This window comes from Meles meles, chromosome 6 (assembly GCF_922984935.1).
Source record: "Meles meles chromosome 6, mMelMel3.1 paternal haplotype, whole genome shotgun sequence".
NCBI lineage: Eukaryota > Metazoa > Chordata > Mammalia > Carnivora > Mustelidae > Meles > Meles meles.
In genome coordinates this window covers 107,075,632-107,091,577 of record NC_060071.1, presented here as the reverse complement: position 1 = coordinate 107,091,577, position 15,946 = coordinate 107,075,632, and the positions used below count along the sequence as shown (strand labels likewise).

Here is a 15,946-nt window from a genome sequence, read left to right as displayed (position 1 = left end):
TGTACAGTCTTACCCATCCTGTGATGAATCCCAAATCTGTATTTTATTTTATTTTTTTTTAAGATTTTATTTATTTATTTGACAGACAGAGATCACAAGTAGGCAGAGAGGCAGGCAGAGAGATTGGAGGAAGCAGGGTCCCTGCTGAGCAGAGAGCCCGATGCGGGGCTCGATCGCAGGACCCTGAGATCATGACCTGAGCTGAAGGCAGAGGCTTTAACCCACTGAGCCACCCAGGCGCCCCCCAAATCTGTATTTTAAACCACACTTAGTGCTAAGCTCTAGCTCTATATAGCCCGACTCCATGTACCTTAAAATCAGTATGTTCCAAACTAAAGTCATCTGCACACACATCATTGTTTCTCTGTCTTAGAGAATAGTATTGGCATCTCACTAGATGTCCAAGGTAGAAACCCGGCTATCTTCTTTAGTCCTTTCTCTGTTTCATCATCTCTACCGCACACACATCCAATAGATTGCCAAGTCCTCTCAGTTTGCCCTCTTAGATATCTCCTGAAGCCATTCGTGTTTTTCCATTTTTCCTCCTTAATCTTACTACTGTCATCTTTTCTCATTATCAGTACAGTAGTCTCCTTCCTAACTGGTTTGTAACCCTCCAGTCCCTTCTCTGGGCCATGGACAGAATGGCCTTTCTGAATCACAAAGCTGATGATGTTACTCTATTCATTAAAAATCATTGATTAGCTCTATTCCTATGTCCTCTGTGTAAATGTAGCTCCTTGAAATGGTTACCTGCAAGGGATTTTATAATCTACCTGTTGCTTACCTCCTTCCACTTTACCTCCTCTGCACTTTCTTTCGCTTCTGGCTTTGCAGCCATGCTGTTCTCTGTGCCCAGTCCTTTCCTCATTCCATCTTGTAGCCTGGCTCACCGTGATTCCAGCTCAGAGGCTACTTCTGTCAGCCTTTCTTGATGACTCTGAGGATTGACTTAGGTGATAGCCTTGTGTTCTCTTATAGCCGTCTGATTTTGTCGGTATCTTGACATTTATTATTCTTAGTATCTATATCTAGCCCTTCCTTAAGCTGTGAACTCCTCAAGGGCAGTGGCTTTGTCCTTTACCTTTTGTCTCTGGCATTGTTAGCACATACAAGGAATCTGCTTAGCATATGATGACTGTGTTTAATATTTTATGTATGTTTTAATTGTTTTTCTTATAAGATGATAACGAGTAGCTTTAATACATAATTTCTCTTTGCAGAAGAAAGTTGTCTCAGGGGTAGCAAGTAAGCCCAAACAGGACGATGGTGGAAGAATTGCAGCTAGAAATCGCCTCGCTGCCATAAAAAATGCGATGAGAGAGAGGATAAAGCAGAAAGACCCTGTGGAGGCAGCGTCCTCTGTAATGCCAAAGGAAGTTGATAAAATAGTGTTTGATGCTGGATTTTTCAGAATCGAAAGTCCTGTTAAATCCTTCTCAGGTTAGTTCTTCTGCTAAGACTCGTTGAGAGAAATACTTGGGTGGATGGGAGCTTAGGTAAGAGGTCGAAAATAGTTTTCATATGAAGGCACACCGAGTCTCTTTGAGTCTGGAAAATAGACTACATGTCATTCACACATGCAAGGCGTGTTTGGATGTGTATGATTAGATAAAATGTGCTGTGTCTTCTAAAATGGCTCTTATATTTTCTAAGCGATTTCACATCTGTTATTACTGCTTAACCCCATGGTCCTGTGTAGGTCACAGGATCCCAAGAGGTAAGGGACATGATGGAAGCATGAGAAGTCAGGTGATTTTCTTCAGGTTAATCAGTTGGGTTAGAATTTAAGCTATAAGCATCTCAGGCATCAAACCCTCACCCTTCTTTAGCTGTGCTTTAAAATGAAACTTATGGAAAATGGAAGTTTGGTTTAGTTTCCATTTGTATTTAAAATTTCTCAGATTTTATGAAACAGTGAATGTACTAATTCCTACTTTAAAAATATTCAAGTGAAACCAGCTCTTTTTTTTTAAATTTTTTAATTTTTTTATAAACATATAATGTATTTTTATCCCCAGGGGTACAGGTCTGTGAATCGCCAGGTTTACACACTTCACAGCACTAACCATAGCACATCCCCTCCCCAATGTCCATAACCCCACCACCCTCTCCCTACCCACCTCCCCCCGGCAACCCTCAGTTTGTTTTGTGACATTAAGAGTCTCTTATGGTTTGTCTCCCTCCCGATCCCATCTTGTTTCATTTATTCTTTTCCTACCCACCAAACCCCTCACGTTGCATCTCCACTTCCTCATATCAGGAAGATCATATGATAGTTGTCTTTTTCCGACTGACTTATTTCGCTAAGCATAATACCCTCTAGTTCCATCCACGTCGTCACAAATGGCAAGATTTCATTTCTTTTGATGGCTGCATAGTATTCCATTGTATATATACACCACATCTCCTTCATCCATTCATCTGTGGATGGACATCTAGGCTCTTTCCATAGTTTGGCTGTTGCGGACATTGCTGCTATAAACATTTGGGTGCACATGCCCCTTCGAATCACTACCTTTGTATCTTTAGGGTAAATACCCAATAGTGCAATTGCTGGGTCGTACGGTAGCTCTATTTTCAACTTTTTGAGGAACTTCCATGCTGTTTTCCAGAGTGAAACCAGCTTTTAATACTTCAGGAAACCTTCCTTCTTATGATTTTCTAACTGATTTCTAACTGATCTTATGATTTTTCTTTATGATTTTTTAGTAGCTATTTTTCATAGGCTGTCTTTATTAGGTTGAATTTATATATGTAGACGGAAATTATTTAAAAGCCACGTGATAAGAGGTCAGAGCTGAAGTAATCTCTTCCATAAGTTTTGGTAGACACTTCTATCAGTGCTTTAAGTGCTAGATGTTTGTTTTCAAGGAGAAAAGGGGCCAAGCCCTCTTCGGATACCATCAGCTGAAGGGATATTTTTTTCCCTTCTAACGGTATCCACGGGGAAATTTTCTGAACATAAACTTGAGCTGCTATCAAATATTTATATTAAAATGGAAATTTATCACCTCAGGTATATTATATATAACCTTCCTGTCAGTTTAGCTATCACACCTGGTGTGGTTTCATTTGGATTCTTTACTCTAAGCAGCTGCACTTGCAACAAACCCAGGAATTGCCTCCTACTAGTAACACGGCTCCCTGCCACTAACTTCCCAAGGAACTCATCACTGTTATTTCATGTACCCGACTTGGCATTTACGACTGGGGAGATTGAGGTTTATGGCCGAAATCTATCTTGTTAAAACTAAGTTCTCATTACAGAGCACATGGTTTGTATGAGGTTTGTTATAAAGCAAAAGTCCCCGAAGGAAGCCCCCCTCACCCCATTTGTCACTCCCTAGAGGCAGCCACTGTTAGTTCTCTTTTGTTTTCTTTTTTCTTTCTTTTTTTTTTTTTTAAAAGATTTTATTTATTTGTCAGAGAGAGAGCAAGTGTGAGAGCACAAGCAGCAGGGAGGGACAGACAGAGGGAGAAGCAGACGTCCTGCTAAGCAGGGAGCCGGATATGGGGCTCAATCCCAGGATGTTGGGATCATGACCTGAGCTGTGAAGGCAGACACTTAACTGACTGAGCCACCCAGGCGTCCCAACCACTTTTAGTTCTTAGGGTTTTGTCAGAGTCTTGAGTTGTTCGACTGTGTAGATTTTTTTTTTCTCGAATTGTGTAGTGTGTTTTTTGTGTTCTTTTGTGTGTGTTTGTGTGTGTGTGCGTGAATTGTTCCTTGAATTTACTTTCCTTGTTCCTCTCTGATCATTCTTTTTAGAAACATCTATTTTATCTTTTTTCTGGTAAATAGACTATTTTTATAATTTTTCCTGTACTTGTTTTTTACTTCCTTATTTCCTCAGCTTTCATGTTGGCTCTCATGGTTGTTTTCGGTTTTTGGTTTTGCTCTCATGGTTTAAATTCCCAAGACCTCTTTCTCATTCTTGGAATGTCCCATTTTATAACATTCAGTACTTGTTTGTTAAGTGCACTGTCTTACCTTTCTGAGGATGTTAATGATAGCTTTTATGTTTTTCTTTCCCCTGTACAGTCAGTATTTGTTCCAAGAAACTTTCATTTGTTTGGTTTTGTTTCCATCTCTTGGACTGGAGGATTTCCTTGGGAGTCTGGTGATCATTCATTGGCTGCTTATGATTAAGAATAGGTCTCTGTCCAGTAGCACGTGGGTAATCGGGGCTTTACTGTGGGGTAATTTAGCTGAGCCATTGTGCTAGGAATCTATACATCACTATGTTTAATTCTTTTTTCATGGGCTAGTCGGGTTCCCCAGAAAAGATTCTTCCAGTCTACTGCCTAGAGGGTATTATTCTGGCTGTCTGCCTTTCAGGAGCCAGGTGGGAGGGAAAAATCTAAGCATCTGAACTGTTTGTTTGTGATCCCCTTTTTTCCATATGGTACCAATCTCCTAACCTTACCTGGTATCCCCTAAACCAGATACTTTTTCTTTCACTTTTTCAGGAAGTAAACCTCTCTAGTCTTCTGGTTTGGGCGGTGAGGGTGTGGGAGCATGATGACAGTTGCCTATCTGTGCAGAATGAGGAAAGGGCTCCATTTGTTCTTTCTTTAAACTGGACTTTGAACCAATCTTCTGTTTTTAGCTTGCTTTTCATCTCTGCTTCCAGATGTACTTGAGACCACCAATTCTTTTGAGGGATGCCGTGGTATAAATTGGGTCATTTCTCCTCTTTCCTGACTGGTGACTAGTGGCTTGGAATTTCTTTTCTTGGGTCTACTAAATAATATCCCACTCACTCATCTAACATTACAACTTCCAAAATTTTCTGGTTATTGTTTCTTTTTTTAGTTCCCTTTGTCCTTGAAATTGTGTTTCAAATTTAAAAAACAGAGTAAGATCTCCCTTGTGGTTCAATCAGTTAAGTGTCTGTCTTCAGCTCAGGTCATAATCTCAGGGTCCTGGGATTGAGCCCCATGTGCAGTTGTCTGCTTCTCCCTCTGCCCCACCCCACCCCCACTAGTGAGCACACACTCGCTCTCCCTCTCTCTGTCTCTCAAATAAATAAATAAAATCTTTTTTAAAAATAAAAAGCTCCTGAGTAATAAAAGGGGAGGCATTCTTTGTCCTTGTAACATTCTGCCTTTTAAGATGATCTCTGTTACTGCTTCTAGTAGTGGGATGTCAAGAGGAAACAGAATCTAATGTATGTGTTCAATACTATCTTTAACTGAAAGTCCCAGGCATTTGTCTTTAAAAAACATTATGGAAGAGGCTAGTTGGTAGGGTAATAGGAAGAACTTGCACTGTCTTCTTTGGTATAATGAAAAATGACTTTTTGATATTGAGATGATTTCTCTCATCTTCTAGGACTTTCTATCTCTTCTGAACGTCTTTCTCAAAGACATAGGACACCTAAGTCTGTCAGCAAAGGTGTGACTGAGTGCAGGGCTGAGATGGATCATCTAAGACAAACTATGTCACCACAGAATCCTGATCCTCGAGGTACCAAAAATGAGCATGTCGATGAGGAGACTTTGCTTTCAACTATTCCTAAAAACAGGTATTTCTTTCATGTGTTATTGTTAAGAGTATAACAGATGCTGTGGTGCCTGGGTGGCTCAGTTGGCTAACTGCCCAGCTCTTGGTTTAGGTCTGGGTCATGATCCCTGGGGTGGTGGGATTGAGCGCTGCGCTCAGTAGGGAGTCTGCTTGCCGATTCTCTCTGCCCATCCCCCAGCACTCACACGCATGCACATGTGCGCGTGCGCGTACTCTCTCTCTAAAAATAAGTAAATAAGTCTTTAAAAAAAAGTATAACAGGGGCGCCTGGGTAGCTCAATGGGTTAAAGCCTCTGCCTTCTGCTCAGGTCATGATCTCAGGGTCCTGGGATCGAGCCCCACATCAGGCTCTCTGCTCAGCAAGGAGCCTGCTTCCCCCTCTCTCTCTGCCTGCCTCTCTGCCTACTTGTGATCTCTGTCTGTCAAATAAATAAACAAAAATTAAAAAAAAAAAGTATAACAGATGCTGACATTAAATATCAATTTAGATTGTTAGCCTGGTAAAATATGCAAGATCTATGTTTTTAATTAGATTTCACAATGACTCTGTAACGTGTAAGAAATGCTTCTATTGTCTAAGTGAGGGAACTAAGGCTTACAATTTCAGATCGATTATTGGTTATATTTAAGCATGCAGAGTAAATTCTGCAGAACTAAGAAGAAAAGAAGCAGTGTTGTTTGGTGCTAAACACAGTACAGCTCTGGTGCTTGGCAGCTCTGAGCTCAAAACCGGTTCTGTGGCATATGAATTGTGAAACTTTGGGAGTTTAATTAACTCCCTTAGCTTCAGCTTCATCATTTATGAAACACCAGTCCCAGGACTTCCCTGCAGGGTCCTTGAGAGATAGGCCTTTTTGTACCAGCCTCTACTGAAAGTGCCTTGAGTTTGCTATCTCACATAAGTAAGGGAGAGCTCATGTGTACCGAAGAATTATACACTAGACACGGTTCTAGGTTATTGGCATTATTATCTCATTTCATCTGCAAAACAACCTTGTTGGGGGGAGGGGAACCAACCCTGTGAGATACTAGATCCCCATTTTTCAAGTGAAAAGATATGAAAAGTTAGTAACTTACCCACATACAGCTTATAATTGGTCAAACTGGAGGCTGCCTCTATTCTTTTTGCTGCAGAGTATGACCTCTGCACAAACACATCACAATGATCTATATAGTCCTTGTTCAAGGACCATAAATGTACCAGAAATCTGTTAGGAAAAAGATACTTTAAGGTAAGGAGAAAATAAAATTGTAGTCTGGAACCAAGAGAGAGCTATTGGTTTTATTATTGTTATTATTATTATTTTTTTAAAGATGCCTTATTTTTTTTTAAGATTTTATTTATTTATTTGACAGACAGAGATCACAAGTAGGCAGAGAAGCAGGCAGAGAGAGAGGAGGAAGCAGGGTCCCTGCTGAGCAGAGAGCCCGACTTGGGGCTCGATCCCAGGACCCTGAGATCATGACCTGAGCCAAAAGCAGAGGCTTTAACCCACTGAGCCACCCAGGCGCCCCTAATGGTTTTATTATTAATCTGCAGATGGGATAGCATTGAATACTCAGTCATTATAGCAAAGAAGGTTGTCAAGAAAATAAAAGAACACCTTATGAATTGAAATAGAGGAAATAAATGAAAGTTTCCGCTCTTAAATATTTTATGGAACAAATTTTAATATTTTAATATGAACCAAGGTATACTTATTTATTTATATATTTATAGATAAATAAAATTATGTTATATATATTATACATATAATAAATATATATATTATATATTTATATAAGGTATATATTTTGTTGGAATTAAATATTTTGGATTTTCTAGAAATCTGTGGATCATAAAATACCAATTTATTGTCATTTCTTAAATGCAAGTTCCTTTACTTTATATATATCCTCTAGTTTATTATCTTGTGCTAAGAAGACCCATAATTGTATTTTTTTTTTAAGATTTTATTTATTTATTTGACAAAGATCACAAGCAGGCAGAGAGGCAGGCAGAGAGAGAGAGAGAGAGAGGAAGGGAAGCAGGCTCCCTGCTGAGCAGATTCTGATGCGGGGCTTGATCCAAGGACTTTGAGACCATGACCTGAGCTGAAGGCAGAGACTTTAACCCACTGAGCCACCCAGGCGCCCCCCCATAATTGTATTTAAAAGATATTACAGGGGTATCTGGTGGCTCAGTCAGTTAAGCGTCTACCTTTAGCTCAGGTTATGATCCCAGGGTCCTGGGATGAGCCCCACATCAGGCTCCCTACTCAGCAGGAAGCCTGCTTCTCCCTCTCCCACTCCCCCTGCTTGTATTCCCTCTCTCGCTCTCTCATGCTGTCAAATAAATAAATAAAATCTTAAAAAAAATATATTACAAGTATTCTTTAAATTTTTTTTTACTTGATTCCCAAAAGTAGTCCTGAAAGAGCACCTTACACACAAACAACTTTGTGCAGTGAAGGCAAAGTGGAGTTGAAAACTAGAAAAATAGCATATTAAAAAAAAAAAAAAAAATGACTTTCAAGAGGTTGAGACAGGTATTTTCTTAATTATTTTTATTAACATATAATGTATTATTTGTCCCAGGGGTACAGGTGTGTGAATCATCAGGCTTACACATTTCACAGCACTCACCATAGCACATACCCTCCCCAATGACCATAATGCAACCACCATCTCCATACCTCCTTCCCCCTAGCAACCCTCAATTTGTTTTGTGAGATTAAGTCTTATGGTTTGTCTCCCTCCCGATCCCATCTTGTTTCATTTTTTCCTTCCCTACCCCCAAACCCCCCACTCTGCCTCTCAAATTCCTCATATCAGGGAGATCATATGATAATTGTCTTCTCTGATTGACTTATTTGGCTCAGCATAATACCCCAGGTATTTTTAATGAAATACAAATTACAAACTTGGAGATTGGAATATATTAAGCTCTAACTAACAAGTAAATGTAGTCAACTCCAGCTACACAATAACTGACTTGTTGCTTTGATCCCCAGGAGTTGGCTTTATTCTAGCCTTTCCCTAGTATGTATGTAGCTCTGGATTTGGTGAGATTCAAAAGACTGCCGGTGGACTGAGCAGCATGCTGACAGGCTGTGAGCTTTCTGGGGAGGAGTGCATCCAGTCTGTGTGGCCATCCCGCTGGAGCTGCAGTCCCAAACTAACTTCTTTGGACCAGGCTCCATCTTTGACCCAGAAAGGATAATATCAAAACATAAGTAAAAAAGATAGCAGTATGTTTAATTATCTGATTATCTGCTTTTTTTTTCTTTTTTAGGAATAGCATAGAAGAAGCTCAGCGTCCTGGATTACAAGATTTAATTGAAGTAAATTGTGTAAGTCCCAATTCAGTATATAGATCGCAGTTTATGTCATTATATATAGTAACTCCATAAGCAACTCCCAGAATTTCCATCAGAAATCTAAACCAGTCATTCAAATGATACATCTTGTTTTAAAGGCCTTTGTCTCGTTTGAAAGTATAGTCCCATTTTGTGTTAACTCACATCAAGATTTTTTTTTTTAATAAGATTTTATTCTAACACAGCCATACTTACATATTCTATCTGGCTGCTTTTGCAATACAATGGTAGAGTTGAGTAGTTGTGGCAGAGATTCTGTGGTTTACAAAGCCTAAAATATTTTGCATCTTGCCCTTCACAAAAAAATGTTTACCAGTCACAAAACTGGAAAATCGTAGACACTTGCTGAGAAGCTTCCTTCAGTCATACCATTGTCATAATATTCTTTGAATTAATTGTTCAAGAAGGAAGATAGTAGGACTTACAGTGTTCTTTAGCCTGTGTTCAGACTGCTCTACTGTTTTTATTTTTAATAGCAACAAGACCTTTTTTTATTTTTTCTAATTTTTGGTAATTAAATGTAGAAACCTCTTTTACTTCCAGGATGCAAACAAGATAAACTTTGAGACGGATTGTTTACCCAGTGAAAGAATGAATTTGCCTCTACTTGCTAGTGAAGTGGCAGATGATATTAACACTAATAAAAAGGAAGAAATTCCAGATGGTGTAGAAGGGATGGAGCTACATTCTTCAGTTACAGCACAGGATGTTTTGATGAGCAGCCCTGAAAAAAATATACCATCACAAAATGACATCTTACAGGAAGAGAAGACTAAAATTTCTCAGTCAGGTGAGCTCTTTTAAATATATTTAGATGAGGCTTTGTTAAATAAATGAATTTGGACTAATACATAGATTATTGTGACTACTGGGAACCAGTTTCTAACAGTAAAGGTTGAAAAATTGGGCATTGACAAGAAACACTTTATAAGAATTGGTACATGTCGTAGCGTCCCACTGTACACTTAGACCTTTGGGAGTGTACTTATTAAAAACAGTGGCTAATAATCCACGTTGGAAATAAGGAGCGTTCTACGTTAGACCAACCTGGATTTTTCATTGTGAAGACTCAGAAATTCCCCAAAGTTTTATTTTTTTAGTTTACCTCCTTGTCGACACACATCCTCAAAACTTCCTTTAAAATGCCCTATTTTTCTTTCATAATGCCTTTTCCTATCAGTTTAATCACTTTGTTGTGATTGTTCCGCAATAGGAAATGGCTCTTAGACATTTGTTATAATATAATGTGTGATAGTTTCACCTACTGTTTTCATCTGCTACTCAGTGGTGCTGTTCTGGCTGGGGCCTAAGGCAAAATAAATGTAACCTTGACCAGACATTTAATGTACTCCAGCTGTGTTCTTGGGTATCTTATCTTTTTTTCTTTCAAACTTAGTATATTACCTGTTCGTTATAAAAGGATGTAACTCAGGAATAACCATGTGAAAGAGATGCATAGGGCAAAGTATGGGGAAAGGGTACAGAGCTTCCATGCCTTCCAAATGCACCATTCTCCCAGATTTCTATATATTCACCAACCTGGATGCTCAGTGGTACCTTTAATATTACAAGCATGGGATTTGTTTATAGAAGACTCTTTTTATACTGAATTTAAGAATGAGAATTTTAATAAAAAATTTAAGTACATTTTTCAAAATGCTATAGCATGGCCACCTGGATGGCTCAGTTGGTTAAGTGTCTGCCTTTGGCTCAAGTCCTGAGATCCCAGGGTCCTGAGATCAAGTTCCACATCAGGCTCTCTGCTCAGCGGGAGCCTGTTTCTCCTGCCCCCACCCCTGCTCGTGCCCCCTCTCTCTCTTTCTTGCAAAAATAAATAAATTTTTAAACTCTTAAAAAAAATTATAAAAGAATGCTGTAACATAAGATGACCTAGATTTTTATCTTAGCACTTAATGTATGGAACTTTTCATCATTTTTGTCCATTTCTAACAACACCTGACTGCAAGGATATTCTTTAAAAAGTTAAAAATTGGGGTTTTTGTTGTTGTTTTTTTCAGTATTTGATATTAAAAGTCTTACTACTGAATGCCATCTTCTTGATTCGGTAAGTTTTCCAACTTAATTTGAAAAATTGCTTTATAGTCTAGATTTGTTTTATAAAATGGTATTACTTAATTTTCAGTTTGTGTACAGAGTTGGTTTCAGATTTACATGTTACTGTTTCATTTACTATGAAATCCATTTGTTACTCATTTTTCTCAAAATGGGAAAAAATGTCATTGTTTATAAATGTTAAAATGTAGCATGTTTTAATACCACATTCTGAAGATTTATTTCCCTATATAATTTATGTATCAAATTTGTTGTGACATATTGCTTGAATACTTAAATATCTAATCATAGCTTGAATTATGCTAGGTATCTCTAAGTGATGTAAGAAAAAAAATAAGACAAGATTTCTGTCTTTAGAAACGTACATTTAGGAAGATAATGTCTATCCTACCGTCAGTCATCACGGGTTATTTCCATTTTAATTCTTTTAGAGATATAGATTTATATATCTATATCTCTATAGAGATGTCTGTCTCTGTCTCTCTCTCTCTCTCTCTCTATATATATATATATCTATTCTACTATTTTATTTAGAGGCTCCCCAGCCTTTATTTTTGGTGACCTCTTGCCTCTACATCTAGTTGAAACCTTAGCCCTTCTGTGAAGACTTCCTGGAAAAGCTCTCCTCTCTCCGATATTAATTTGTATATAGATGTAGGTGCACAAGCACACAATCTCTTATTAGGAATATGATATGAATATATTATATTCCTAAGAACCATTGTAATTTAGGAATCTATTTCCCTTATTATCTGTAAATTCCTCTGGCACTGTGGCATGAATAAAATAGTGCGCTCTCGCCTACTATTTACAGCAGTGGTTTCAGCCCTACCCCCAGATATTTTTATTTCAATCTGGTGTAGGACCTTTATCAGATGATTCTAATGTGTAGCCAGGTTGACCACCCTGGTTTGTAGCCTTACCTTGAAATTTTCCAGGGCCAGTTGCTAAAATGGGTCAGGAAATGGCCTTGGTTTCTAATCTCTGATCTCAGAATATAAAAAGTTCATTGAGGCAAATGTAGGATAAAAGCAGTAGTTTTTGTTAACCTTGTAAAGCCTGCAAATACTTGGCTTCCTTAAGCCACCAACTCCTTAATTAAGGACCTCCCTATATGTTGGCTTTCATTATTTCCAAAGATGCCTTCTTTTCATGCAGGCTTCTGGGCTGCCCTGTGTCTCAGGAGCAGAATGAAGTGTGTCAGTGTGGACCTGTAGTGACCTGTAGTCTGCTTTCTTGATCTTAGAGTCAGGATTTCAGCATCAGGCCAATTGATGTAAACTTGATTTAATCCTGTTCTCAGATCTGAACTCTGAATGCTTGGTTCTGATAATATAGGATATTACAAATAAATTTGGAATGTACTGTATCACATTTTGTGTTATACTAATATTATGATTAAAAGCGTTTCAGGGGCGCCTGGGTGGCTCAGTGGGTTAAGCCTCTGCCTTCGGCTCAGGTCATGGTCTCAGGGTCCTGGGATCGAGCCCCGTATTGGGCTCTCTGCTCGGCGGGGAGCCTGCTTCCTCCTCTCTCTCTCTCTGCCTGCCTCTCTGCTTACTTGTGATCTCTGTCTCTCAAATAAATAAATAAAATCTTAAAAAAAAATAAAATAAAATAATAAAAGTATTTCAGTTATCTTATGTTATCTAGTTGATAAGTCGTGGTGCTTTATAATTTAGTCTCCCTATGAATTCTTTTCCACTTTCATATATATTAGACCTTGGACTTTTCAATCTTATTTTCCGTAGGTCTGCTTGTCTAGTTGAGACCCAAATTATTTCTTGCTTCTGTAGCATCACTTGAACCTGAAATAGGGCTTGAGGGGGAACAAAGAAAAGGATCCTAGTAGGATCACATTAGTAAAAAGCCTATGAGGTGCAGTTATATGGATTGGGATTTGTGGTCTGTGTAAATGGCTTAAGATATGGTCTTAATTTTATTTATCCTACATATAATGCTGAAGTCCATTTACATATTACTAGTCATCTTAAGGCATGTGTACCTAGCATAACTTTTCAATTAAAAAAATATGTATATCTTTGAAATTAAATCCACTGGTAAGTAGCAAAATCATTGTGCTATTCATGGTTTTATTACTATATACCAAAATATTATTCATGTTATTAATTAACCTGCTATTAACTTGCAAGGTTGAAGGCTTAATTGGTGAAACCCTTGATTTAGTGACTTCTCTGAATTTATTCTCTAGCCGGGCCTAAACTTCAGTGATACATTCACTCAGGTGGAGAGGAGACATCAAGATCATGCCAGACACATTTCCTTTGGTGGTAACTTGATTACGTTTTCACCTCTAAGACCCCTCCATGATGAACAACCGGAAGAATTTTGAATTTAAAAATAAATCCAAATATTTTTCTTCATACTATCAATGTGATGTATTATTAGCATATTAAAAATTGAAGAGTATGTATTTGTGTTCACTTCTAGTCAATTTATAGTGTCATAAAACATTTTAATATTCAGTGTTCATCAGAGTGTGTTTTAGCTATGATAGTGTTTCTCAAGGGAAGTGGGGATATTTTGTACATTAACTATGCAGAATAAAAAATGTACTTTACCTCGCCTCTCTTGTTTAAAATGTATAAGCTTAATTAAAGCTAAGTGTACTTACTCAGCACTTATACATTCTTCAGTTTAATCAAAATATAGTATTAAACTTTGACAGAAATGTTTGAATCTTATACTTTATTCTTAGCTTGGACTCTTAAATTTGTTGATGTTGAACAGCTTTGCGTATTGCATTTTTCAGAGGATAGTGAGATGCTTTAAATGAGCTTTCTGGAATCTGAAGTTGTTTATATTCTGCAGTTTCTTTTTTTTTTAAAGATTTTATTTATTTATTTGACAGACAGAGATCACAGTAGGCAGAGAGGCAGGCAGAGAGGGGGGGGAAGCAGGCCCCCTGCCGAGCAGAGAGCCCAATGCGGGACTCGATCCCAGGACCTTGAGATCATGACCTGAGCCGAAGGCAGCGGCTTAACCCACTGAGCCACCCAGGTGCCCCTATTCTGCAGTTTCAAACGGTTAAACTATTAGAGGGACCCATGAAATCTTTGCCTTTTTCTTTTCATTTTCCCCTTAATATACCTGACAGTTTTAGGAGGAAATGCCTTCTTCCCTTGAAAAGAATTGTATCAATCACTTAATGTGTTTGAACTATTTTCTCTTTTATAAAACTCTTAATTTTAAGATTATAGAAGACAGGGCCATAACAGTACCGGGAATACTCATAGTAGCTAAAGCTTATAACCAGACCTGGGTCCAGTTATTTCTACCTCTAAATGAGTTAGGGCTGGTGGCATTCACCAAACAAGCAGCAGCTTATAAATGTGTAAGATTAGGGGTTTTCAAAAGGAAAAGAAAACACATCCACTTTTGTTGTTAGGGAAAGGTATGTTAAGCTTGTGGGAAAGAGAGTATTTATTATCGAGCCCATATGAGCAGTCAGGCTATGTGAGGGGCTGGCTTAGAAGAATGTTCTCAGAATGCCTAGTCTTGGGGCACCTGGGTGGCTCTGGGTTAAGCCTCTGTCTTCGGCTCAGGTCATGGTCTCAGGGTCCTGGGATCGAGCCCCGCATTGGCCTCTCTGCTCAGCAGGGAGCCTACTTCCCCCACCCTACCCTCACCCCCCAACCCCCGCACCCCACGCCCCCACCCACCTCCGCCTGCCTCTCTGGCTACTTGTGATCTCTGTCAAATAAATAAACAAAATCTTTAAAAAAAAAAAGAATGCAAGAGTGCCTAGTCTTAGGAAAAGATAAAAGCAGCTCTAACAGCCCATTAATGAATAATTCAAGGAAGACATGCAGAACAAAGAAACATACATAAAAGTTAGGCTTTTCTAAGGGCCCAAGCATAAGAGCATGCAAAAGAAGTTGGTGCAAAGTAACCCAACTCAGAGTCTATATAAGGCAATATGCAACAAAATAATAACATAACATTTGCCCTCAAGGACAAAGCAGATGAGAATAAAAACAATGTCAGTAAACATGATTTTTTGGTGGGTTTAGTAAGATGTACCATAGACTTGTTCAGAGAACTTTTGGCTATTTAGTAATAATAAAGTGAAGTCACGGGCGCCTGGGTGGCTCAGTGGTTTAAGCCGCTGCCTTCGGCTCAGGTCATGATCTCAGGGTCCTGGGATCGAGTCCCACATTGGGCTCTCTGCTCGGCAGGGAGCCTGCTTCCCTCTCACTCTCTCTGCCTGCCTCTCTGCCTACTTGTGATCTCTCTCTGTCAAATAAATAAATAAAATCTTCAAAAAAGATAATAATAATAATAAAGTGAAGTCACAATGGCTTAATAACAGGAAGTTTATTATTTTTACAAGTTGCCAGGGTGATTCCTGGTGCTTTACAATCACTAGCTCAACGATGGTTTCAAGGTCCAAAATTATGTTCAGTTCCTTCTGTCATCCTTAGTATCGGCTTCTCTGTGGCTGGGTCCTTTTGGGGTCACATATATTTTTAGTGTATTAAAATTTTTAGAGTATGTATTTGTGTTCACGTCTACTCAATCATTTTCTATAGTGTCATAAAATGTTTTAATATTTGGTGTTAAAGTGTTTTAGGCATGATAGTGTTCCTTGAGAATATTGGGGATATTTTGACAATCCATTTGGGATTGTCTTTAATCTGGATTCCTTATTTTATGTAAGATTACACTTGAATAAAACCATGACTATTAGGAAACAGGGAATGGATGGGTAAGCAGCCATTACTGTACCCTACAACTAGATAGTGTGTTCTTAGGCTATTGGACTCTAGAATTACGAGATATTAGAAAAATCTTCGAAGATACTTGGAAAAAATATTGCTTTGGTAGAACAAATGCCTTTCCAAAAATGGGGGGGGGGATTTTTTTTTTTTTTGAAAAAAGAATTTTCATTTGTTGAGGACCTCCTATATGACAACCCCTTTGTGAACATTTATGAACATTTGTGAACATTTATTCAACGATC

General features: G+C 38.5%; 1 protein-coding gene across 1 annotated transcript in view; it reads left to right on the top strand.

Moving 5' to 3' along the window:
• DLGAP5 (DLG associated protein 5) overlaps window positions 1–13,608 on the top strand; it is a 38,078-nt gene extending 24,470 nt beyond the window's left edge. The window contains exons 14-19 of the mRNA XM_046008967.1: window positions 1,224–1,443; window positions 5,339–5,531; window positions 8,805–8,862; window positions 9,433–9,679; window positions 10,908–10,954; window positions 13,175–13,608. Coding sequence (XP_045864923.1) covers window positions 1,224–1,443; window positions 5,339–5,531; window positions 8,805–8,862; window positions 9,433–9,679; window positions 10,908–10,954; window positions 13,175–13,315 — 906 coding nt within the window. The 3' untranslated portion in view covers window positions 13,316–13,608. The remainder of the gene's footprint in view (window positions 1–1,223; window positions 1,444–5,338; window positions 5,532–8,804; window positions 8,863–9,432; window positions 9,680–10,907; window positions 10,955–13,174) is intronic.
• Window positions 13,609–15,946: the final 2,338 nt, after the last annotated feature.